This window comes from Diadema antillarum, unplaced genomic scaffold (genome assembly GCF_040938485.1).
Source record: "Diadema antillarum isolate AM-2024a unplaced genomic scaffold, OU_Dant_1.0 seq00001365_RagTag, whole genome shotgun sequence".
Classification (NCBI taxonomy): Eukaryota; Metazoa; Echinodermata; class Echinoidea; order Diadematoida; family Diadematidae; genus Diadema; species Diadema antillarum.
This window is the reverse complement of record NW_027272127.1, coordinates 270,166-295,329: the sequence shown is the minus strand read 5'-3', so window position 1 is coordinate 295,329 and position 25,164 is coordinate 270,166. Positions and strand designations below refer to the sequence as shown.

General features: G+C 38.9%; 2 protein-coding genes across 2 annotated transcripts; both read right to left on the bottom strand.

The window, feature by feature from the left end:
* Positions 1–348: 348 nt before the first annotated feature.
* Positions 349–15,616, bottom strand: LOC139708650 (chitobiosyldiphosphodolichol beta-mannosyltransferase-like). The gene is made up of 10 exons (XM_071620586.1): positions 15,346–15,616; positions 13,660–13,737; positions 12,595–12,701; positions 11,874–12,022; positions 11,238–11,397; positions 10,605–10,794; positions 9,572–9,751; positions 8,321–8,435; positions 3,306–3,381; positions 349–1,510 (listed from the first exon to the last, which is right to left on the bottom strand). Exons 1-10 carry the CDS (start codon positions 15,614–15,616, stop codon positions 1,382–1,384), a joined length of 1,455 nt encoding a protein of 484 aa, XP_071476687.1. The 3' UTR covers positions 349–1,381.
* A 5,060-nt stretch (positions 15,617–20,676) lies between these two features.
* Positions 20,677–25,160, bottom strand: LOC139708649 (ligand of Numb protein X 2-like). The gene is made up of 5 exons (XM_071620585.1): positions 25,082–25,160; positions 23,652–23,760; positions 22,944–22,990; positions 21,639–21,868; positions 20,677–20,969 (listed from the first exon to the last, which is right to left on the bottom strand). The coding sequence occupies exons 1-5, from the start codon at positions 25,147–25,149 to the stop codon at positions 20,677–20,679; spliced, it is 747 nt and encodes a 248-aa protein (XP_071476686.1). The 5' UTR covers positions 25,150–25,160.
* Between the last annotated feature and the right edge of the window lie 4 nt (positions 25,161–25,164).

The following is a 25,164-nucleotide window of genomic DNA, read 5'->3' as shown; positions in this document are numbered from 1 at the left end:
TGTTCCACAGCAAATATAAACATTATGCAACACCAACACATTGACCAAAACACATACAGGGATATTAGGTAGGACTGCATTAAAACCACAATCTTTTCATTTTATTCCACTTGAGGACCATGAGCAATTAACTTTACATCCAGAAATGAAATGAGATATGCAGGAAATCTGATATCACGGTTTTAAAAAGACCCATAAAACTGAAACTATGTTGATCTTATTTGAAATGAGAACAGTTATCCTGGTATTAAAAAAAAAAAAAAAGACACAAAAGTAGAAAACATGACATATTTCACCAGAGGTGAAACCAGCAAAAAAATAAAAAATAGAAAAAAAGATAAAAGTGTACACATTCTTACTATTGTCCACACAAATTTACATCATCATCAGTGAAGGGTTGAGAGTCAGCAAAATCTTTACAAATGCAAATTTTGCCCAACTACACAAAGTACCAACTCCGAGTCGCATAAAAATGTCTACTTTTACAGCATTCAATAACCTATGTCGTACAAACTATCGTAACCTTCGTGAAAGTGTTCTTTACATGTTATGCACAGAAATCTCTGCAGTTGGAAAGGGATGAGTAAAGGAAGAAAAAAACACAACAAATAAACACTTGTTCCAGAACAGCTGAAGCAAGGTGAGTATACATGGACAAAGGAAATGAAACAGCCAATGTACTCAGTGTCCTCTTTGTTAGCATCCCTTTGCACCAAACTGCTTCATAGTTTCTGCAACATCCCATTTGTATTGAACTAACTCACTTTTTTTTCACAACATCCTATCTGTATCAAATTGCCTGATTTCTTCTGCAGAATTCCACCTGTATCAAACTGCCATCTGGCTGGCTGAACAAACCTATCATAACTTCCTAACTTTTCTTTTCACAATCTGAGCTACATAGAAGTCTCAAAATGAGTTGAAAGTATTGACGTTCTCATTATAAAAAAAAAAAAATAAATAAATAATGCTGCAGCCATGAATGGAATGTTGTCAATTACAGACTTCACAAAGGAAAAATTTTCAGGCCAACTTGAGAATGATGTCGATTATTATCTTGATAAATAAACAGTACATTTCCACACTCAGCTTAGTATAAATCCTTATGCGAGACCCCCTGGGAAGGAGTTCTGCAAACAAAATACTGTGAAACCAGTAATATTTGCGGCATTAAAGTTTCACGACTTGTAGCCAATGGCCTTTTCGCGGCATGAAAGTTTCACAAATTGCCACTGGCATGCAATGTATGTAGTGTAGACATGAACTTTCACACGCATTTTAACTTCACAAATCTTGGCCATTTGCGAAATTCGCAAAAATGTAGGTTTCTACAGTAAATTTCCTTGGGGTGGAGAGATGAAAGGCATTGGGTCGTCAGCCTCTAGATGTACAGGGTTGGTTTGACGGTTCGTTTCCAGCTCTCCTCCCAGCGCAGGCTCTGGAAAGTCTTCAGGTTCTCCCGGAATTGCTGCAGCTTCTCCTGCTCGGCGGGGAAGTTGATGAGAAGCTCCTGAGAGTAGAAGCAGAGGAGGAGGAGGAATGGGAGGAGGAGAGAGGAAAGGAGGGAGGGAGGTGATGATGGAAGGAAGAGGGTGACAGGGAGAGTGAGAAAGGGGAAGGAAGAACATATAGATTGATAGAAAGAGATATATCAATGGACATATGAGAAAGGGAGAGAGGAGAGAGAGGGATGGAACGAGATACAGAGAGAAGAAAAGAAGGACGGAGGGGGAAGGAGGTAAAGAAGAATGAAATAGCTTGACAGGGATAGTGAGAGATGGGGATTGAGGAAGAGATAGAAAGATATATATATATATATATATATATATATATATATATATATATATATATATAGAAATACATGAAGAGGGAGAGAGGAAAGAAAGGGATGGAATGAGATACAACATGCACAGAGAGAAGAAAAGAAGGATGGAATGGGAAGGAGGTGAAGAAGAATAGAATAGCTTGACAGGGAGCGTGAGAGATAGGAAAGGGTGAAGAGAGAGAGAGAGAGAGAGAGAGATCAGCAGAAAGATGGGATGGGGGAGAGCAATGAACAGAGAGAGGGTGAAGCAAGAGAGGGAGAGTGAGGGAGAGAGAGCATACAAGTGTGAGAGCACAAATAAATCATTGCACCACACTTCACCTACTTCATAACGGTATACTGTATGTGGTTCCATGACATTTGCTCCTGCAGCAATAGCTGTAGTGAAATATCTTGCAAGCTAAGCCAATCATACATTCTACCCATAAACATACTGTAAAGCAAGATATTTTCGTGGCATATAACTTTTGCAAATTGGAGCCGACAGCCTTTCACACGGCATGACATTTTTGCGAATGGCCTCTGGCATTCGATGCATACAGTGCAGACAAGAACTTTCGTGTGCTCTTGTGAAATTCACGAAATTAAAATGAACATGAACATTCCTTGTTTTACTGTAACCTTAACTCAAGTCCTAATCCTCAAATTAACCTACACCTAAAACCCTATCACAACCCTAACCCTAAGTCATTGGAGCAAATAAGACCATAGCAATTGTCCCAGGAGCAATTGTCGCAGGAGCAAATGTTGTGACACCACTGCAGGCAATACAAATCAATTCTTACATATGCCTTAAGTCCACACATGAATTTCCTATATATGCTGCTTTCATCTTTGGATAATATATTAGTCAATTCTTTCCTACTTGTAAAAACAAAACAAAACAAACAAAAAACAAACAAACAAAAAGCTTTCCTCAATATAATATTCAAGAATGAGGAAGATGTCTTCTACATGTTATGCAGTTTCCTATGATTACATTGTAAGTGACATTTGATGAACTGAAACTTTGAAAAATGTGAATGTCTGGAACAATTACAGAGGTACATACTGCAACCTTTGTAAATGAATCTCGACATGTAGAACGACAAGTAAATGGGAAAATATGGGTCCCAGAAGTGTTTTTCATGAAGTACAGTCATCAGATGAATTGAACACACACACTCACACATACACACACGCACAATATCATTTCATCTCAGATAGGCTACTGTAGTTTGCAAAGCACAAACCCTTGTCAGTCGTATTGGAGTCTGTGCCACTGCATCCCTTTCAGGGTCTTTACATGTACCATATTCCCCGCATTGTAACTGCTCCCTTGTTTGGAACAGCTACAGTGTTCACAGCCTATGGGACAGTGCTAGTGGTGCATGTAGGCTTTATGGCGCAGACTCCTTTATGACCCACAAGGGTTTGTGTCTGCAATCTAACGCTACCATGCTTGCAGAATGGGTAATGACTGCAAACCATCCCCACTTACCTGCAACTGCTTGGACAGTTCGCTGGAATCTTTGAAGATTAATCCAGTTTCGTCATGCTTGACCAGCTCATTAATGCTGCATATTTTGTTGTTGGTTTTTTTAGGTGTAGGAACAAAAGAAATAAGAAAGGGGAAAACATTACGAGTATAAACACTGTATAGTGCAAGGGAAGCCCATTTTTTGCCAACTCAATCTGCAAGGCAACTCTACTTCATTGCTATAAGGTTGATTCCACTCAATGAAAATCACGCAAACGGGGAGTTTTCATTACAATCAATACGAACAAAGAGAGCAAACCTGTGGAACTTCTGAGACCACCAAGTTTCATGGAACAGTGAAAACTATTACGACTACTTTTTTAAATTAAGAGAAGTGATAATGTCGCCATCACACACCTCCATTATTTATTTACATATTACAATGTATTGTTGTAATGTAATGTAATGTAATGTACCAATAATGTCATCTCTCCATCTCAAAAACTTTGTCTGACTTCACATAAAGACATTGTGTGTGCAATTTTTTGCCAGACTGACACTCTGTAACGATACATCATTACATGTAATTCATGCAATGCTGAGCAATATGTCGCTAGCCCTTGCATGCATCAAGTTGCAACCACCATGCGTGCATACCTGATTACAAAGAGCTAGTTACCTCGTGTACAGGAATGCATGTGTGGTTAATGCTTAACTATGATTCAATTGACAAGAAATTTACAAGAAAAAGCATTAAACATATGTTTAATGCTCAGATGCACAAACAAAAGTCACACACAGAGTTTGTGCACTTGATAAAATCTGTAAGCGCCAGTAATAATTTCTTGGTTTCCTCCGCAGAAATCACAGCAATGCTGTAGGGGGTGACACGACATTTGCTCCTGCGACAGCTGCTCCGGTCTTATTTTCTCTGAGGACTTAGGGTTATGGTTATGATAGGGTTTTAGGTTTAGTTCGATGTTGGGATTAGGGCTAGGGTAATGTTTGTGGGTAGAATTTGTGTTTGGCTGGGCGTGTGGATATTTCATGGAAGCAATTGTCACAGGAGCAACTGTCAAGGAACCGCTGTAGGTATTTCATTGCCACATGTTTTTAATGCAAAACAAACAAACAAACAAACAAACAAACAAACAAACAAACAAACAAACAAACAAACAAAAAAAAAAGAAAACAAAAGTTGTCCTTAACCCTGCAGTCCCCTTCAAGCACTAACATGTATAAACCAACCAAGCATATAGGTTTTGATATCCAGCTACTTTTAGTTTAAATATCAAAGATATATCTCAAGGAATAAAGAGGCAAACTGCCTGTAAAAGTGTATACATCCCTTGACATAAAATCAGTACTCCACATATATATCTCAAACTCCCAAGAAAAGTGACCCAATATGGAAATGTAAGGTAGTTGATACAGTACTCAAAGGGATCAATGGCTTTGAGACACTTGAATACAGTTTCAATTTCTAATAGTGCACTGCACTGTTAGGGAACAATGGTAAATTTTAAAATGAAAGGAAATTCGCCACAATAAATGGCTTCTAGATGTCAGAGGTGGCATAAGAAACTTTCAAGTTTGAACTGTCCTGATAGCAATCACAAAAGCTTTTTTTTTTTCTTTTTGTTTGTTTGTCTGGTTTATTTCTTTTTATCCACGGAGAGTGCATTCCCACCATTCCCTGTTTCAATGCCTAGGGTACTTTTACATTTGGTACACTTGAGTGTTTGTGTGTGAGTGTGTGCGTGAGTGTGTGTGTGGGGGGGGGGGAGGGGATAGTTGTGTTGGATGGTCTGCAAAGGAAGAGAATTGGGATTAAATTGATATTTCTATTAAATGTGCATGGAACTCAAAATCTTTCAAGCTTAACTTAGGGAGGGATCAGATTTTTGTATCAATGCCAATCACTTGGGGTCATCCCACGAGACCAACAACCACGAGTTCAACATTGAAAAAAGGTCCAAGAGTCATACAGCCCATGAGTTCGACACTACGCAAATAAGGTCCAGAAGTTTGACACTAGGTAAAAATAACCCAAGAGTTTGATATTACAACACGGGGCTTAATGTGTCTGTCTCGTGGGTTGTGTTTATTTAGTTTCAAACTCATGGGCTGTATGACTTGTGGGTGATGGTCTCGTGACGTGCACCCAATCACTTTGCCCTTAACTGTTACGACAGAATGTTTGTTTATCTCTGCGTCACTTTTTGATTCATCATGATGATTTGGTAACTTATGCTTGATCTTCCTCATTTACTTCTTCTCCAACAATCTTTGAATAACTTAGTCACTTGCCTATGATCCCTAAATTGACAATGGAGTTGCCATGTACCCAGTGGTTTCAAATAATTCTATTGATTCCCATTGGCCCACTTCTCACCACTGCTAGCAACTGAACCACATTCTGCTACAATTTGTACTAGCTTTTGAAGTTCTAAATTAATAAGTTTGACTAATAAGTACTACATAAAATTCTCAGGGGTGGATCCAGGAATTCCGTAAAGGGGAGGTGCCTTTGCAAAATTAAAGGGGTTTGCACTCACCCCCCTCCCATTTTTATGCCTCCGCCACGAAGTGGTGCCGGAGGCATTATGTTTTCGGGTTGTCCGTCCGTCCGTACATCCGTACGTCCGTACGTCCGTCCGTCCGCATTCGTTTACGTGATAACTTGAAAAATATTAACTGGAGTTTTACCAAACTTGGTCCAAGTATAAAGTATGATGGGGCAATTACTTGATTAGATTTTGGGTGAAATCGGGCAAAGGTCAAAGGTCAAGGTCAAATCATGAAATTGTATCCGTTTACGCGATAACTCAAGACTGGATTGAGCAAATTTCACCAAACTTTGTTCGAAGATGATGTATGATAGGACAATTACATGATTAGTTTTTTAGGGAAATCGGAGAGAGGTCAAAGGTCAAAGATCAAGGTCAAATCCTAAAATTTATTTGTTTACGTGATAACTCAAAACTGGATGAAGCAGCTTTCACCAAACTTGGTCCAAGGATGATGTATGATGGGGCAATTAGTTGAGGAGATTTAAGTGACATTGGCAAGAGGTCAGAGGTCAAAAGGTCAAGGTCAAATGCTAAAAATGTTGCTATTTCCCCCATATCTATGCAATGCCCAAAGGTATTTTATTGAAACTTAGTGTAGACATGTACTACTGCGTAAAGATTCTCCAGAGAGAGTTTCATGTCATAAGGTCAAAGGTCAAAAGGTCAAAGGTTAGGTGAAAATGTTGCAATTTCACTTTTCTCGCAAATGGTTCAATGTATCTTCATGGAACTTGATACATATGCATGTACAGACTGGCTGGGATTATGTAGGGAATTTAGGGGTCATGGGTCAATAGTCAGGGGTCAAAGGTCAAGGTCAACTCCTCAAAAGTTTAACTTATCCCTCATATACTAGTATATAATGCAATGCTTGCATTATTAGTTTTAAACCTTAATATATACATGTATTACCTAATGGAGATTCTCTGGGAAATTTCCAGCCAGAAGGTCAAAGGTCAAAGGTTAAGGGTCAAAGGTCAGGTTTGAATGAAAAAAAAAATATTTTGTACTGTAATTACAATCTTGCTTCATACCTTGAAAATTACTCAATGCATAAACTTATAACAGAGTCGGTCAGAAGTCAAGTAAAAATCCTCAATTCCCCAAATATGTGTACCTGCACTCTTAGACAATTATAGCAAACCCAGTTTGAGGAAAGTGAACATTCAAGACATTTCTGACAAACCTGTCATATCAATATTTTGCCAGTTATGTGAAACTGTCATCACACATTGTGAAGACATTGCACTACACACCTATTGGGAGAATCATGCATTATGGCGGAGGCATCAGTCGCCATAGCGACATTTCTAGTTTTCTTTTTATTTCTTTTGTTTTAACCAAAAATAAAGAGGGGGCGCAAGCCCGGTGCGCCCGCTCTGGATCTGCCACTGATTCCACCAGTCAATCTATAAATTTTGAAGAAAAAAAAATGCAGGAAGGACACCATATCATATCAGGCAAAAATGTGATAACAACTGAGAAATAAACTTGAGAGCTAAACTTTGCCAAACCTCTCAACAATTTCCTCCTTGAAAATCCCCTGGCTGACAACTAGGAATGACTGCTATTCTGTTCATTTCACACTTTTTTTTTTTCGTCTTGGAATTCTAAAGGTGGATTTTTAGTCTGGTAAAATTCTTCTTTTATGTCAACTAATACGGCAGTGATTATGAAAATTATGATGTACACTTCTTTATGTCATGTCCTCTCATGTGACACTGAGTTTGTTTTATTCAAGCCTCAACATGTTTTGCGATCAAGACGTGCCACCTGTACCCCAAACATGCCACATCACTGCACATACATGTACACATTTGGAGGCGTCAAAAGTTTGCTTATATCGGCACACACGCGTGTCCTGCACTCGCATTCCAAACCACACAATCGTGTCAAGGCTGGGCCATTTCACTGTCATGCATGAATGAGCCCAGCATTTACTGCTCGAACCTTTTTTTTCCCACGCATTGCCGGATGAGCATAAAAAAAGGAATTGATTTTGATCTTTACAATTAATCCAACCATAGCAACAAACATTTGCCTTCTCTACACATCAAGTCGTGGGAAAACTCTGCTGCAGTAAATTAATCTTCTTGTCATCTTCAAATTGGCACCTCTGAATTGCCTCTTGATTGCTAATTTTATCATTGATTCCTCAATTTGCAACATACTGAGAAAGTCTGAATTCAATTTCCTTGCTAAAAACTGGCATATATCGATTAATTCCTCTTTGAGCCTGTGTAGATTAGACAAATCTGCTCTACTCAATCTCTAGTATAGGATATGATGTACAATTCAGAGTTGCCAATTCACTGAGGACCAAGATAAAAATTCTGTAGCAAAACTCATCCCAAGACTGAATGGTTTAATACCACTGAATGGTTTAATATGACTGAATGGTTTAATATAACCCCTGATGTGGGGTACTTCTCTTGGGGCCTGTGTCAACCTGTCGTAACTCACCACTTGTAGTTTATTGCACACACGGGAAGTCCGCAGCCGTACATGTCCACCACCTTCATGGGCAGGTCAACGCCACTGGAGGAGTAGTGGAGGCACACACCCAGGTCTGCCGATCCTGGGGTGGAATAAAAACAGGAAGAAAGAAAAATCTTGCAATGAAATACACAAGATGGACATACGTGTAAATCTAAAGTGACATTTCTGTGGCTAGCAACTTGTATCAATGGACATCCTTTAATAGGAGGTGAAAAGACACGGTCTTACTTCTTAGCTTAGGCCTCACTCTGATACAACTTTAAGCCAATCATCCATTTCACCCAAAGCAAGGTACCTCATCTGAGGTGATTTGCATCCAAATGAAGATATTTGCAGGCTGGTTCTGACTATTTAATAATGTTATTCCTGGGGAACCTCGTATCCAATGACTTGACTGTTCTTTATGAACTGCAAAGGAGAATATGTACCAAAGTTGGTATGAGAATGAAGAGAACGGAATTAGCCAACAGAAGAATACTGCAACCGCTCCATTACTGGGAGCTTTAAATAATCAATTGTCTGATGGGCACAGTTAAGCCCCTGAACTGTTCTTGTCTCTTTTTTCCTTTTTTAAAGCTTACAAAAAAAAATATTTACATCATGTAAACAAAGAGCATCTTGCACCTGGCCAGTGTGGTAAACAAAAACAAAAACAAAAAGAATAAGAGTCATTAAGCACCAGTTCACAAGAATTCTTGAAAGGAATTCTTGACAAGAAAAAGAAGATAAAAGAGTACAGAAATAACACTGGTACTTCTACTCCATTTTATCGTTAAGTCCAGAATTCAGCAATTTCTTTATGATGCATGGAATACAGGTAAAATGGGTGCAAAACATGAACTCCAAGGTGACAAATTCTTTGAATATAGTAGCTTGTTTATTATGCAAAAATTAGCACGCTTTTAAAATATGGACCAACATTTACCAAACTCTATGCAAATATCATGACTGGCTTAACATGCATTCATAAAGAACAGGAGCTGCTAAGCCCTGATTTAATGTTTGCAAAGCTAATTACGCACAGTACGCTTGCATGAGATGCGCTAAATACAGAACAGGGAAAGCTAAATCTGGACTAAAAACTACTAAAAACTATTCGAAGCACAGCAATTTGCTTTGATACATCAGGTAGGAAAATAAAGCCTGGTAAAATCGGTAGCGGGAAATCGGGACTGAATGCTGCCAAACTCTTCCTCAGGGGCTCCTGGTACTAACCCAGTAGTCTGGGGTAGTCCTCTGCCAGCAGCCAGGGGGTGCAGACACGGATGTGCTGGAACTTGCGCTCCTTTATGAGTTGCTGGTAGTGCTCCTTCTGCGGGCCCTTGCCCGTAATCGCACACACCAGGCGTGGCAACTTGGACCCCGCCCCACCTGCACTCTTTGCTGCCTCGTACTCTGTGAAGTAAATGAGGATGATGGTAAACTTAGCAACACACTCCAGAGACAATAATCATGATGCTGATGATGACAGTAATGATTCAAATTTATGATTCTTGCAGTGAGTTATTTTTATTGTGACTGATTGAGAAATTGCCCTTCATTGACGTAAACAATTACAAATTTAACCTCATACTTAGTTTTTGTCCTGTGTGTTTTATTTACTGGGCATCTCCACTGGCAAGTTCTCAACTGCATGCTATATACTGTACTACATCGCTCCACAGTACAAACAATGGAGAACGCCAAGGAAATACCTGAGCTCTGCAGTGGTATGCTGCCCTCTATAGACTTTTACTTTACAGTTGTACATGCAGAACACAAAAAACAAACACTGAAGTAGTTTTATGTTGTGTAAGTGTTAAAGTAAAAGAACATACATGCCAAAAATGAAAATATGATGTACACAAGAAATGCATTCATTGGGCATTTCCATGTCTGAATGTACCAAAACTGACACTTTACAATGTAATTACAGGCATAGAGTACCAATATACACTTGATTGACACTTGATATAGATTTGATTTGAAAATGAAGTGGCTTTCAGAACAAGAAATCAGTGGTATGTACACCAGAGCATCCATCTTGGGGAATTAGAGGCTTTTTTTTTTGTTGTTGTTGCTGTTGTTGAAAACATAAAAATCCCGTTGGAATCCCATTTTCTTTGCTCATTTTTCCACTAATACAAAATATAAAAAAATGAAAAGGAGGCTTTCACAATCACATATTTGTCAAGCTTGCCATCCCGAGAGGTCTGGTTATGTATAAGTTGAAAACGAGCATTCGGGAAGAAAGATCTTCACAACTCACCATCCAGAGCTCCGAGGAGAATTGAGAAATCTTCGTCCTCTGTCCAACTCGTGCTGCTGACAATCAGGGCGGGTCGGTCATCCAGCTTTTGCACACCGTCCGACGAGCTCGAAGAGGTGAAGGCCGTCTGTTCACTGCTGTCCGACGGAGAACGGAATTCTGGGTAGTCCACTGCCAGCCTTGTAAACAACTGAAATGATACAATGATGCAGCATAAAATAGCTCATCTCTGAGAACATAACAACTTCCAAGTGTCTAGCAGTGCCCCCATTTACAAAATGATTTGGCAACAACTTTATATACTATAGCTCCTCTTGTTGTTTGGTCATCTCCTTGTATAATTTCACTGAGTTAATTCACCTCTTTCTTTTTCTATCCCTTTGTTTCTATTTCTCTCTTTCTCTTCTAGAATGCAGACCCAAGAATAGACATTATTCTCATTTCCTTTCGAATCTTAGTCAAACTGGACAAACACTGCTTTGTTCAAACAACATTTATGTAACATGTCATGGTTTCCAGTTGAAGTTGCTCTAGGAGGCAAGTGTAAAAATTTTGCCTGAAGTACACATGATTTACATTGTACATCTGGCATGATAAGATCACTTATATTCCATACTGCAGCATGACAGTCACCTCATGCTGATCTTCTAATGCAGTCTCCTTGAATTTCTCGGCCGGTCTGTCGTAGAGCGTGACGGGTCTTTTGATCTGCCAGTTGTCCGTCAGGTCGGCCTTCATGGCTTCCGACACACAGTAGTGACCGTCGGCACGGCGACCAAAGAAACGCTCAAACCTTAACAGAGATACAAGAAACAAGACTTTCTTCATCAATGACAAAATTGATAAACATCACTATACATGATAAAAAAAAGATGATTCTTATTTGTATTCCTGTAAATATTTCTTTACTCCTAATGTGGAGGACATCACATCTGACTAGGTTTGGAAACTGTTATCAATGATGACAATAAATGTATTGACACTACTCATGATGAGAATCATCAAGTGATTATGAAATGATTTAAGATCATAGAGATACTAACTGTACACTGTATCTGTAGCAGCATAAGAAGGATAAGAAGAAGAAGCTGAAGAAGAAAAAAGAGAAGACAGGTAGAAGAAGAAGGAAAAGGAGAAGGAATAGAAGATGTAAAGGTAAAAGGAAAAGAAGAAAAGCAAGAGGAAGAAGAACAAGAACAAGAACCAGAAGATGAAGAAGCGGAGTAGAAGCGGAGGAAGAGAAACACTGTTAAAGTCCTCAGCCCTTACTTCTCTCCAAATCTGACAAGCGGGTGGTCCTTTCCCAAGCTGAGCCCCAGGATGGTGTATCCGTAGTTGTGCATGTCCAGCATGAACTTGCTGCCATACACCTTGCAGGCAAACCAGGCCACTGCTAATGTCGGTATGGCTGGTGGGTTCTGGCAAAAACAGAAAGTGAAACAAGCTGAAATTAATCTTAATACCTCATATCAATTACTTTGAGAGACACAGATGATGGATTTTTTTTTTTTTTTTTTGGGGGGGGGGGGGAATGAGGTGGGGTGGGGAACCACGTAATGAGGCACTTATCAGCCAGTTAGGAGTTACATTGTGCACATAAGAAGATAAAGGATACTTGGAAAATAAACAGACATACTGAGACACAAGGGTTGTGATGAGAAATATCAAGGGCAGTGAAAGAGCATTTTCTATACATTCAAGGGAGCTATTTAATATCACACCAAGTTCAATTATGAAAGAGGGTGATATCTAGCTTGAAACTGTTTCATTTTAATGTTCAAATTCAGGGTCATTTGAACCATGCTAATTGTGAACAGGTCTACTTAAACTGCAATTTTTGGTTTATTTTTAAAAATCATAACCACACAGCTCAGTTTTTCAAAACTATCTGATATATCTTCTACACATCCAAACATATGCAGACACCATTCTGGAATCTCTCTTCCAAAATGGTAATTAAAATTTCTGTTTTACCTTATCCTCAACCAACCTGCACTAGTATGTGTGAGGGCCATCTCATTTTGAAGAAGAGAACCCAGCCAAGTTGACAACACTGGTACAACACCTTCAGAAAATATCTTGCAAGGGAAGGCACAACTGCAGATAAAAAGGTAAAACCACAAGCATACAAAACATTGGTAATCTTCAATCTCATTACATTTGAATGTATGCGAGTCTCTGCATGAAATTCTATCATAAGAATACAAAATGATGAATTTGTTGAATTTGAAAATTTGAAATGATGGCTACATAGTACTTCAAGTAATAGAATTGTACATTTCATGCTATAAAAGCACACTAAATTATATGAGTTTTGAGTTATATCAGTAGAAATTACTTTATATTGCAGAGATAATAATACACCAGAATATAGCAAATATGACAGCAAAGCCTCTTACAGCTGTATTTTCTCATACATGGGATAACATGCAACAGAATCTTTATAAAGTAAAATTGTCACCAACACATCAGGTGACAGGCATTGCATAAAGACTTCAATGTATTACAGGTACTTTATGTAGTTATCATAATCCTCAGAAAGTCCAAAATCTAGTTGACTTACACATAACAATGATTATCCTCTTATTGATATGATGACATTCACCACAAAAGTTCATTTTGTCATTACTAAATACAAACAAAAACATATACAGGCCTCGAATTGCCCGGGAGGCAAAAGGCAATTTGCCGCAATGCCCTATCTACTTGCCGCAATGCCTCTCTCAAAATTACCATGCTCACTGCAACTTTTCCTTGCTGCCCTTAAAAAATTTTGAGAGAGAGTGCCCCTAAAACCAAAAATTGCCTGTCCCTAAAACTGGCGAAATTCGAGGCCTGCATATATGCAGCACTTATCACGATTGAAAATAATTATCCCTGTAACTCCCAAAGTATATAACTCCATTTGATGTGTGAATATGTTTAATGACATTTTGAATGCATGGATATGTTTAATGACATTCTTTAATGCCTGCATAAAATGCTTTTGCACTTTGTATTTTTGTAGCATATGACAATGAGGGGCCACACATGTGTGCCAAAGTTGTCGACTCACATTTAAACGATGGCGGATCTGACATGACATGCAGCACAATGCGTTCATTACTCAGCAGGTCTTCATGTGGTTTGGATCCTGTAAAGGTGAAGAAAAGGAAAAGATACAATTTGTGGAAGACTAGGTTTTGGGGAGAAAATATTGTGGAACTGAAAAAGTTGATCGAAAATACCATGGTGCTAATGAGAACCATTACCATGAAAAATATTCACTGAACATAAAGTATCTGAACAAGTTAAAGTGTCAATCTCTTTTTCCCATCCTCTCAACCTTATCATGACTTTGTATAATTATCACCACTGGTCATCCCTTCCCCTCCATACACTACCCTGTCCCATCAACCAAAATGAGGTATTATGATGAGGTACATTAAAATTCAACGAGAATGATAAGATGTGTGTGATTTAAAAAGAGTAGACATTTCACTGACCAAATAAAGTGAAAATTGGCTCAGTTCTTAAATTGCAATCTTTCAGCTTGTTCCCTTGTTGAATTAGCCCGCACAGTGTACAAACAAACGGTCTACTCACAGATGGTCACGTACAACTCGACAGAGTATTTATTACTCACAGGGTCGAAGTCCATGAAAACAGCACATGGTAGCATAATCAATGACACATATTCTGCATACCATTAACCAGTGGTTGCACACTCACACATTGAAAGTGTGTTACAGTCATTTCTTCTGACTGGGTAGATTTGCATGACTAACTTGTTTATTTTGTTTAAATCAAATCTGCTCAATAGATACAGTATACTTCTTCCGAATGTTTTTGTCTGTCTCCTAAGATTTTTGCACAAACTTTGACCTGCAGTCAAAATATTACTCATACCCACTCCAGTGGCGGATCCAGAGGGGGGCACATCGGGCGTGCCCCCTCTTTACTTTTGGTTATTAAAGACAAAAGAAATAAAAAGGACGTTGGTGGGGAGGGGGGTGAAAGAAAAGCATGAATGAATGAAACATGGCCGATGTGCACATACACATGTACTACTTCTAGTACTGTACGCATTAGTGAAGGGGCAGTAGGCCCTACCTAGAATTTTTTTTTTTTTTTTTTTTTTTTTTTGGGGGGGGGGCGGTGGTGTCAAGGGTAATTGTGCCTTTGGAAGGAAATTCATGGATGTTGTAATTCCTTTCTTTCTTTTTTTTTATGAGCCAAAAGGTGGGGGGGGGGGGGGGCTGAAGCCCCACATCGTAAACATGAAATCAATAACTCTTTGGTACCTCAGTTTTACCATTTTGTTTTTGACAGAATGACCATCCTCAACACTCAATCCTAACCCAGGGCGCTCCTTCACACAGTTCACATTCGGGCTGATCGTAGTTACCTTGATCCTCGATCTGCGATTTGCTAGTGCTACATAACTTGCCTGCAGAAAACAAGTTCCTAAATGGTTTAGACAATTATCAATGCATGTACAATATGTCTGTAAAGTTTATGTAAATTTCTACCGGGGAGTATACTGGCACTTTACTGGACTATTAAACTTTAGTTTAGACTTAGCAAACAGCAGCTCGACTTCAACAATTTGCATTCCCTCCTCTTGCAAATTAATAATCCCGAAAATACATCGATCCAGACTGGCATTACTTGGCCTATACAACTGACCAGAAAGGGAAGTGTACACACCATCGAATCAAGGAAGGTGATGTACGATGAAAACAAGAAGCTCAAACTGTACCTCCATAACCGACCAATTCAACGTCGAATTTCTCGGCAGCCAGCGACAGCGCATGATATTGCATGCGGGGACTTCTCCCGATGTCGCCCAGCACCAGCACGCACGCCCGACTCCCAGTCCTGGCGACTCGGTAACCAGAAGCCATGTAGACGAAGAGGAGCGACACAAACATGACGCTGTACAGACCCTGGCTGTACAGGTAGACTTCCATAAACACAATCAACCCTCCTTGGGTCAAAATATCTAAATTAATCGGCGTTGGATTAGACATCTTTCTTCGACCGCGTTCCTCTACAGGGACAAATTAGGATGTTGGAAAATGCCGCATCCGTGACTGACGCTGATAGAGAAAAACATTTAACGCACGTAGCTAGCTAGCTACGATTACGCAAGAGCTGAATCATAGAGTACTGCGGTACATTGCAGCTCAAAACGGCACTGACGACAAGATAATCAAAGGTGTAAAATAGCTCGGCGGCACTTCCAACGCGTTAATTCGATATTCCAAAGTCAGTGGTTTTTGTTTGTTTGTTTGTTTTTGATACAGATGCGGTTTGCAAAGATATACTTGTATATAAACGACTAACATCATCACTACTGATGAGTACACTGTATTTCAGTTATCTTGACAGATGTAAAGCCTGGTAGAAATAAAAAGATGGGGGCCCGGAAAAAGGGGGGGGGGGGGAGGTGGGGAAATTGAAGGAGGCATAGACACAATGGGAATACACAAGATAGAATTTTCACATACAGGTATTTACAATCGGTTGCATTATTTCAGTGTATTGTTTTTCGTTTCCATACCAGTCCAATCTCTCTGACTAAGACTTCAATTTCTTACATGACTATCGACAATCAACATCATACGCAAAATCTTCAAGAGGACCTAAACAAAATTGGTGACTGGGCGAAAAAATGGATGATGGATTTGAACACAGATAAATGTAAGGTTTTGACGATATCCAGGAAAAGAAGTAAGGTGCAACACGTGTATCATCTAAATAACGCCCCTCTTGAATCTGTTGAATCCGTGAAGTACTTGGGTGTAACCATCACTTCTGATTTGAAGTGGACCCAACACATCAACAATACTGTCAATAAAGCCAATAACGTGCTTGCATTTCTAAAACGCAATCTTCGCATAAAATCTTCTGATGTTAAAGCCACAGCTTACAAAACATTGGTTCGACCAATTGTTGAGTATGCTTCCACAGTTTGGGACCCATCTACCAAGAACCTAATCCACCAAGTGGAAATGGTCCAGAGAAGAGCTGCGCGATTCACTTTAAATCGCTACCATAACACCTCGAGTGTCACCAAAATGCTACAAGAACTTAATTGGACCACTCTGGAACAGCGCAGAGAAAATGACAGGCTAATTATGATGTACAAAATACACAATAATCTCACTCCTCTTTCAGCACAGGACTATATCATCAAACAGGCTACTCAGTTAACGAGAGCCTCGCAACCACACTCCTATCAGGTACCATATTCGAGAACTGAATCGCATCGCCATTCGTTCTTCCCAAGAACTGTAAGGAACTGGAATTCCCTGTCGTCAGAAATTGTTTCAGCGCCATCTGTGGGATCATTTCGAAACCGTCTAACGGTTGATCACAGTGGCTAGTATTTTCGTCAAATTTTCTATGTGCTTGTAAATATCTGTAAATAAATTGTATTATAATGTAAATAGCACCAGTCTGCAAGAATCTTCAGTCTATTGAAGGAGGCAGACTTAATCAGAAGAAGAAGAAGAAGAATCATCCACAGAGCTAAATAAATAACACATTCCTCCTGAAAGTGTAAACACAAAAGGTTGAGGCTGTAATATATTGTACATAATTATACATGTATCAGGATTTTTTTTTCTCCCTCTAGATTTTAAGGATCAGCACGACATATGATATGAAATGTATGGAATGTCAGAGTCTCACATTCAAAGGATGAAATTTTGCAGGCAAACTTGTATGGCCTGCTGTATAGAAACTGAGCATCTCTTCACAAGTAGTCTAGATGCATAATACACATGTACCAATACACTCATAATTATGTACTACATTGTACTTGTACCAAGGTATAAAAGAAAAGATGCATGTATGTTAGGTATTTAAGAATGTCATGCAACATTCATTCAGTAACTTTAATTGTCAACTGCACATAGTGGATTGTGTGTATTCAGAAAACTATTAAATCTCTCTGCCAAAAGATGTAAACTTTTATCTTCAGCATCAGTCGCAAGCACACACACAGAGACTCCATTAACTCTCCCGTTTTCGACGGGAGATCTCCCGCCGAAAACCCATTTTCGCAAAATCTCCCGTTCTCCCGCTTGAGATTTGATTTCTCCCGCCCTGGCTCTGTGTCTCCTGGTGGAAAGGATTTCTTACTTATTGCTATCGTATGTTGAAAAAATAAGCCTTAGATAGCACCAGAGATCTAGAACCCTAGGAACTTCGTGCTTCGCACACATCAACTTGGAGTCTCCCGTTTGCTAGGGGTTTCGGGCGGGAGAATCTCCAGATCAGAAGGTGCTTGGGGTTGGAGTCTCTGCACACATACACATACACATACACACACAAACTAACACCCACACATAAACACAGCCACAAAGTATGCTCACATAGTATAGCATCATACAGACACGAAATATATACACTGAAACAATTAATTGAATTCCATTTTATTAAAATCTATAATTCACTCATTCATTTCACCCATTTACAATTTCATATCACAATATGAACATAAAAATGTGGATATCATAACACTATAAATAGTCATTCTAAATATTCATATTCAAGCTTATGCCTGGAAGAAATCGTCAGTGAATAGGAGTCTTATAGGAAACAATGGCAGTTCTTCACACAGTGACTCAGGCCTGAAAAGTCAAGAGATGGCCCTCATTGAAAACCTTGCCTCCCAAAATATCAAGCTATACATTGACGCTTGATCAAAGATCAAATGCAGACATAGCATTGAGCAAGGAAGGATACATGTATAGTAATTACAAATATACAAAATGTGAACAATAGTTATGATAAAATTGCTTTTAGTATAAACCATCTACAGTTATGATCAAGGTTGGAAATTAGCGATGGTCCGCTGGCCATTGGCCACCCAAAATCACGTCGGACTAGCTAAAAATCATAAAATTCTTAAGTTACTAGTCCATCTGGCTAGCCAAAATATTGCTTCAGTGTCAAAATTATTCTAAGTAGTCCGCCTGGCTAGTTAAAAAAAAGTTAAGTGCCACCCCTGATGATTCGTGAGAAAAATAGTGATATCTCCTTATATTTTCGATTTAAATGCAAAAATTCTTGTCTAGTAGGATATTTTGTGATACAACTTACCTATGCATATGCATCACATGTGACAACTCAAACATTTTTTTAATCACTGCTCCCAATGGTAAACTATAGCTTTTAATAAATCAGAATTGCCTGAGTGAGAAAAGAAAGCACAAATTTGACTGTGAGCTCATCATAATTTTTCATTGACCTGTCCGGGGGGTGGGGGGCGGAATCCATCTCTTCGAGACATTTTGTGCAATAATTTTGCAACGCAAGAAGTCTCCACATGAAGCTTCTTGACTGTTTTCTCTCAAGTCTAGCGCAACTTTCGAGACCAACTTTGCAATGCTGCATGTAACAGTACAAAGCCAATTTTGTAACTGCATGTCACCCCAAAATGGGCAGAATTTTGTGATTTTGTGTATATTTCCTATGGAAAACAGTGCTGTCATGAAAAACTCATAAAAGCCTATTTCTTACTATTAATCCCTTTGATGAATTTTAGGCTAATTATAGTAGAAAAGTGGACAATGATAATTTCCAATAACAAAACAAAAAACCCCCCAAAAGTTGAAAAAAAATAACAAATTCCAAAAACAATAAAATACATAAGAATTAAAATAACTTCTGGCAGTTTTATGATGTATAACTGTTGAATATGTTAAAACAGATATACCAATCGATTAATTAATTGATTTACTAATTAATTCAAATAGAAAATAGTAATTTAAGAAAATCTTAAAACACAGTCTTGTAGATTACGACATGGATGTTGTGTGATCGGGGCGGGGTGTAGGATCTGCTCCCTTTGGATTTAGCAAAGCGAAAAAAGCCGGGCCTGATAAAGGTTAAACCATAATTATACGAATCATGAAATTAGCCTTGAGCACCTCCAAAGATTCCAAGATGAATGTATAAGTGAAATTACAAGATAAAGCAGCATGTACAGGCACTCATTATCTGCTCAATCAGCAAAATAATTGAAATTGAACATTTAAAACATCTGTGATTCATGTCAATGATTTATATTAATATATGTGTACAGACATTAATATATACTCAATAATTTTCATTTATTAACAGTAAATTTCATCTCCATGAAAAGAAAAAGAAGAAATCACTCTGTTCAACCCTTAGAATTGTTTGGAACTTTCTCTTCTTTTCCAATATCAAGCTTTCTGTGGAGTCCTACCATCCATGTGCATAAATTGGTAGGGTAGTACACAGTATACAGCATGCTGCAGACACAAAACTTATGAATGCAGCACAGTGACTTTCTGCCTCTGTCTCCACTTTGTGTGTAATGAGATGAGGCAGGCACCAAATGCCTGTGTGCATGTAATTTTTCCAAGTTCTGCGCCTGGTTGTGAATCCATCACAGCATCCATTGGGTAGTCAAACATTTTCTAGTGATTTTTCTCAATCTCTTCCTCAAAACAAGTCAGGATATAATAGCAGGCTAAACTGGTAAAATCCTCTTGCACAAGTTCCATTTATGACATTTCATTATGTATTTCTGAAATCAGCTTGATATAACAAGTGATTTGTGCCACAGACATGCATGTTGACAAAATCCATACAAGGGAAAGTCCCCTCACAGCAATAAAATCTTGTATAGACAACAGATCTTTATTGATTTATTCGATATTTTGTACTGCTATATCATCCTTCTACCTCATTCTAGTATGAGCTAGTAGTTCTAATCAAATTCACAATGGACAGAATTCACAAAGGAAATTTATATGCAGATTTCATCTGCATAAGTGTGGTTGACAAATCACGTATGCCAAAAAACACCCTAAAATGAACACACTGAGAAGCTCAAATGAAAGGTATGCTCATTTTATTGCTTGTTTTAGTCTGTGGACTAAATTCAAAGCATAAAGTTTATTCAAACTACCAATACAAATTTAGGTCAGTGCATACGGCATCTAACATAAGGGGCTCAGAAGTGTGCTTTGGGTAGAAATGAAACTGGTTTGAGCAAATGACGATAGCAGCTTTAGTTGAATGAAAATTAAGTATACAACTGATCGTCTCAATCTAATACAATCACGTCATCATAACGCCTTTTCCGTGATGCTGCACGTGATGAAGATCTCGAGGACCCGCGAGCTGAAGATGATAATGATGATGATGATGATGATGAAGATAATGCTGAAGATGCTGAGGAAGATGATGGCTTGGAGTCTGTCTTACTCTCTTCAAACATTGAGCAGAGTAAGTCCCGTTGGCCCCCTCCGTTGCAGAAGAGGCGCATCTTGAGGGAGGGCTTGGCCGGAGTTGGTAGGCGATCCTCGTCCACAGAGGGCGACAAACAATCACTCACATCTGCATGATGGACAAATTTGTAGTGACAAAACAGGAGATGCACATAAATCATTAAATTGGCACTACCTCTCTCTCATGTGTGTTTGAACTATAATCATGGTCCTCTTCTGAAGCAAATATATTTCGATTTTGTTCATTTGAATATAACTTGACTTGAGTTTGTTCTAGAAAACTCTAGAGAACTTCATTACCACAATTGTATCAGAAATGACCATTTTTTTAAAACCTGAAGTTATGTACTGTAAAAGTGGATATCTTTGCGTGACTAATTTTTCGCGCTTGGCTGGATGAGAAGAGTTTCGCGTGTTTCTAATTCCGTGGAATCAAGACACCAAGTACAGAAACATATGGCACGCAAAAATATTCGCGTGCTTTTTTTTTGCGCTAGTTTCTGGTTACGCAAAATGCGCAAAAATGTCAACACCGCGAAAATTTCCACTTTTACACAAAAATCGTACACCAATATTGACGTAAGCAATGCATTTCTAGGCTCTCCATGGAATTGACTCAAAACAACTTTTTGTAAGTTTTGTGACATGCATTCACATATCACATTGTTCTGGAACAGATGATAGCTTTTTGCACTTAAGCGTAATTGCAATTGTGTGATAGTGTCGTTGCACATGCACAAAGCCTAAGGTAGTTTTGCGACTACTGGTACAAATGTACCTGAAGTTGTTGGCTGTATCTGGATTTCTGTCAGGACAGTCTTCTCCTTGTGCAGGAACTGCGGCAAATTGTGGGGGTTGAAGACGCAGGATTTGCGATGGGACGACAGGTTGGCCAGCTTGCCGAGAAACTCGCAGCCCTTTCTTCGGAATGGGCAGGCCACGGTGTGGTCCCCGATGATGTTGGCGACGATGAAGTCGTAATGGAGGTCAGAACTCTTCAAGGGACGTCTGATTTTCAAAGAAACGACATCTTCATGTAGTGGATTCCACACAAAATCTACAACTCGGTCACTGCTTTAAAAGAATTCCCTACATACCAACATGTTTGCATGTCAGTGCATGATGTCTTCCTAATAAACCTCTAATAAGTCAGTTTTGCAAAGGTTGTACCTCTATGATATTCCCATTTGATGCCTTGATGAATACCTAATTCATGTGTACCAAGTCGAGGTCCTTGCTTTGATCCTACAGGAACTGACTTTCACAAAAGCTGACTTTGCTCTTCATCAAATTTTAACCACTAGCTCGCACATCGTGAATGACATGATTATTAGGATAAAACTTCATTCCCCCTGACTTTCCTTCCTCAAAGCATAAGAATAAAGTTATGTTTACAACATGATATCAAGGTCCTGTTTATAGGCATTCCTCAATAAGAATTTAAGCTGATAGAGGTCTAAACTTATGTGTTGACTATGGTCTGTGATGATGACACAAACTGATTAAATCAAAGACAGCAAATCACATGCTGTCACAGCATCTGCATGAAAGATGCAGTTATCCTCATTCAGGAAGAAAGCGTACAAGCTGCAAACTTGAACTTCATTCCTGCTCTACAAATATTCATTCCGTTGACATGCCAATGAGCTATGTTCAGGCATATATCGTATCACATGTAAAATTTATTGAAATACTGATTTCAACTTTTCAACAAATCGTCTGAATGCCCTCATAATATTAAAAACCTCTGCATTTATTAAATCCACAGACAATTCTCACACTATCTTGGGAAAACTTCCTTATACACCAAGATAAAGGAATAAACTATACATGAATGAAAATATGAATAATGATAACAATAATACGAACAGCAATCATTATCATCATCGTCATAGCTATGATAACATAATGAAAAAAAAAATGTTTTCCTTTTCATTTTTACACTACAGAAAGAGTTTGACTCTAAATATCAATGTTCACAGATGAATGAATGAATGAATTCATGGATGGATGGAAGGATAGACAAATGAATGAATGAAAGAATGCACAAATAAATGCGCATGAGAGCAGAAATGATACTCACCGGTCTTCTGGGCAGTTCTTCTTATGCTTCAGCCAGGTAAAGATACACTGTGGTTTGAGTGAAAGTCAGAAACAACATCTCATTTACCTTCATCAATGCAGTAAACTACACTGTATTAATATGGGACAATTGTGTAAGGTTTTCATCTTACTATTTCTTCATGTTTAACACATAAACAGTCCGGATATCATGCAAGTCTGCAGACCCAATGACAACTTTTCTGAATAATGAAAGAGAATTGCAGATCTTGACCTTGACCTTTGACCTCATCTAGATTGACAGATTGATAGCATGGATGGATGGACAACCAAGAATTAAGCCCCCAATGCTTTGTTGCAGAGGTACAATGGTCTTCAACCATGAGAGATCACAGATCGTCATGTTGTGGTCATTTTGAGCTATTGTATGCATGACTGGAGCAAAGTGTCACTGCAGTCAGATCTTGAAAAATTTAAATAATAAATATTCAAACATGTCAGGGGAGATAACTTCAGAGCAACAGTCCTGCACATGAAAGTGGTACATATACTTCCTATGAGGCTTCACTGTAAATTTCAAACAAACTAGAGTTTGAGATTCAAAGAGGGCTCACTGTATGATATTGTCACATCAGAGAGATGCTATAGTCAGGGATGCAATAGTTGTGTATATACCACAATGAGTTTACAAACTACAACTTAATTTTGAATATAATGTCATTGACAATACCTCTTTGCAGAAGCTGTGACCACATGGGGCTCTCTGTGGCTCACAGAAGACTTCCTGACAGACGGAGCAAAAAAGGTGACGACTTACTGCCTCGGGATCCAAGAAATACCTAGAGAAAGAAACATTTTTCACAAAAACAATGTAAATGGCAAAAAAGAGATGAGATGAGAAGATTGCAGGGTAGTTGCAAATAAGAACCCTCACATCAAACAGGCACTTTTAAAGCAGCTAACATAAAAAACAATAAATAACAAACAAAAAGTGCCTCATCATACATGTAATGAAAGGGTATGAGGGTATGACATGGTTAGCTCACTCATTTGCATATTCATATCCACTGTACAAGAACTGTTTTGCAGAAATTAGCAAAACTTCAACATGTCAAAACATCCTTATTTTTCATCCGATTTCAGTCAAATTTTTACCGTAGAACTCGTAAGATTTTTACTCTTTTTTATCATACTAACCTATATTTGGACTGGATTTCCCCTTTAATACTAACGTAACATAGATATCTGCAGGCTACACTAGGACTAGAATGCAGATTTATTTATAAACAGCTTCAGATTTAACAAAAATTGCATTGTTAGTGTTGTTTAATAACGGCAATGCAATGTTTAATCATTTAATGTCATATCAAGCCATTGAACTTGGTTAGGATATAGGAAGAAGGAAGCTGGAAGACTCCTCCTTCTGTTCAGCCAGGTCAGCACAGCAGCCAGATATTCGGCCAGGCAAAACATTGTCTTTTTATAAATTACACATATCTAGATTCTAACATTTAAATAGACTGCATGAATGCATAGTGGACAAATCATAACATTTTTTAGGGGGGGGGGGGGGGGGGGGAAGGGGCCCCGAGGGGGCTTCTCGGCTGGCTGTGGCTTGGGCATGGCAATATTCAGTCTTTAGACTTTAATTCAGTCCGGGAAACCCGCTCATGAGGACCGCTCCGGCGTACGAGGACTGCCTCGCCTCATGAGGACCGCCCCCACGCCTCATGAGGCCCCCTATTCACTTCTATTCATCTCACATCTGACGTATAAATTGTCGCAACTTTGCACAGTGATTTTTTGTTACACACACATGTCCACTATCCATGATGAAAAGAAGAAAAAATCCTATCTGTTTTTTTTTTTTTCAAAAATCGAGTTTTAATCAACCGATGCAGAGCGCCCATTAAAACACACGTGTCTTTATAAGACGGGGCCCTGGACAAGCGGCCGCCCGGGTTAAGTCAACACCCAACATGCATGCCCATGCCGCATGTGGGACCCCCCCTCCCCCCCCCCCCCCCCCCCCCACACACACACACACACATGCTAGAGAATACTGGTATTTTGCCATACACAAAATGAAACACTCGGGACTAGCAGAAACTTTGTTTACGCAGTCGAGTTACGTCAAAGCATCGTTAAAAATTACGTTACCTCTCATTGTATTCACTTTCTTCTTCCAGATGTCCAACGCCTTTTGGCTCTGTCCTGATCCTCTTCATTTTGTAAGATAAGTG

What these genes read in the sequence shown, in the direction of transcription:
- LOC139708650 (XM_071620586.1), bottom strand. Translation starts at nt 15,616, where the DNA reads ATGTCTAATCCAACGCCGATTAATTTAGATATTTTGACCCAAGGAGGG. An exon ending in CATTAGAAGATCAGCATGAG is followed by an intron (nt 10,795 to 11,237) that starts GTGACTGTCATG and finishes GTATCATTTCAG; the next exon opens with TTGTTTACAAGGCTGGCAGT. An exon ending in AACTGTCCAAGCAGTTGCAG is followed by an intron (nt 1,511 to 3,305) that starts GTAAGTGGGGAT and finishes TTCTACTCTCAG; the next exon opens with GAGCTTCTCATCAACTTCCC.
- LOC139708649 (XM_071620585.1), bottom strand. Translation starts at nt 25,149, where the DNA reads ATGAAGAGGATCAGGACAGAGCCAAAAGGCGTTGGACATCTGGAAGAA. An exon ending in AAGAACTGCCCAGAAGACCG is followed by an intron (nt 21,869 to 22,943) that starts GTGAGTATCATT and finishes TTTGAAAATCAG; the next exon opens with ACGTCCCTTGAAGAGTTCTG. An exon ending in GATACAGCCAACAACTTCAG is followed by an intron (nt 20,970 to 21,638) that starts GTACATTTGTAC and finishes TCCATCATGCAG; the next exon opens with ATGTGAGTGATTGTTTGTCG.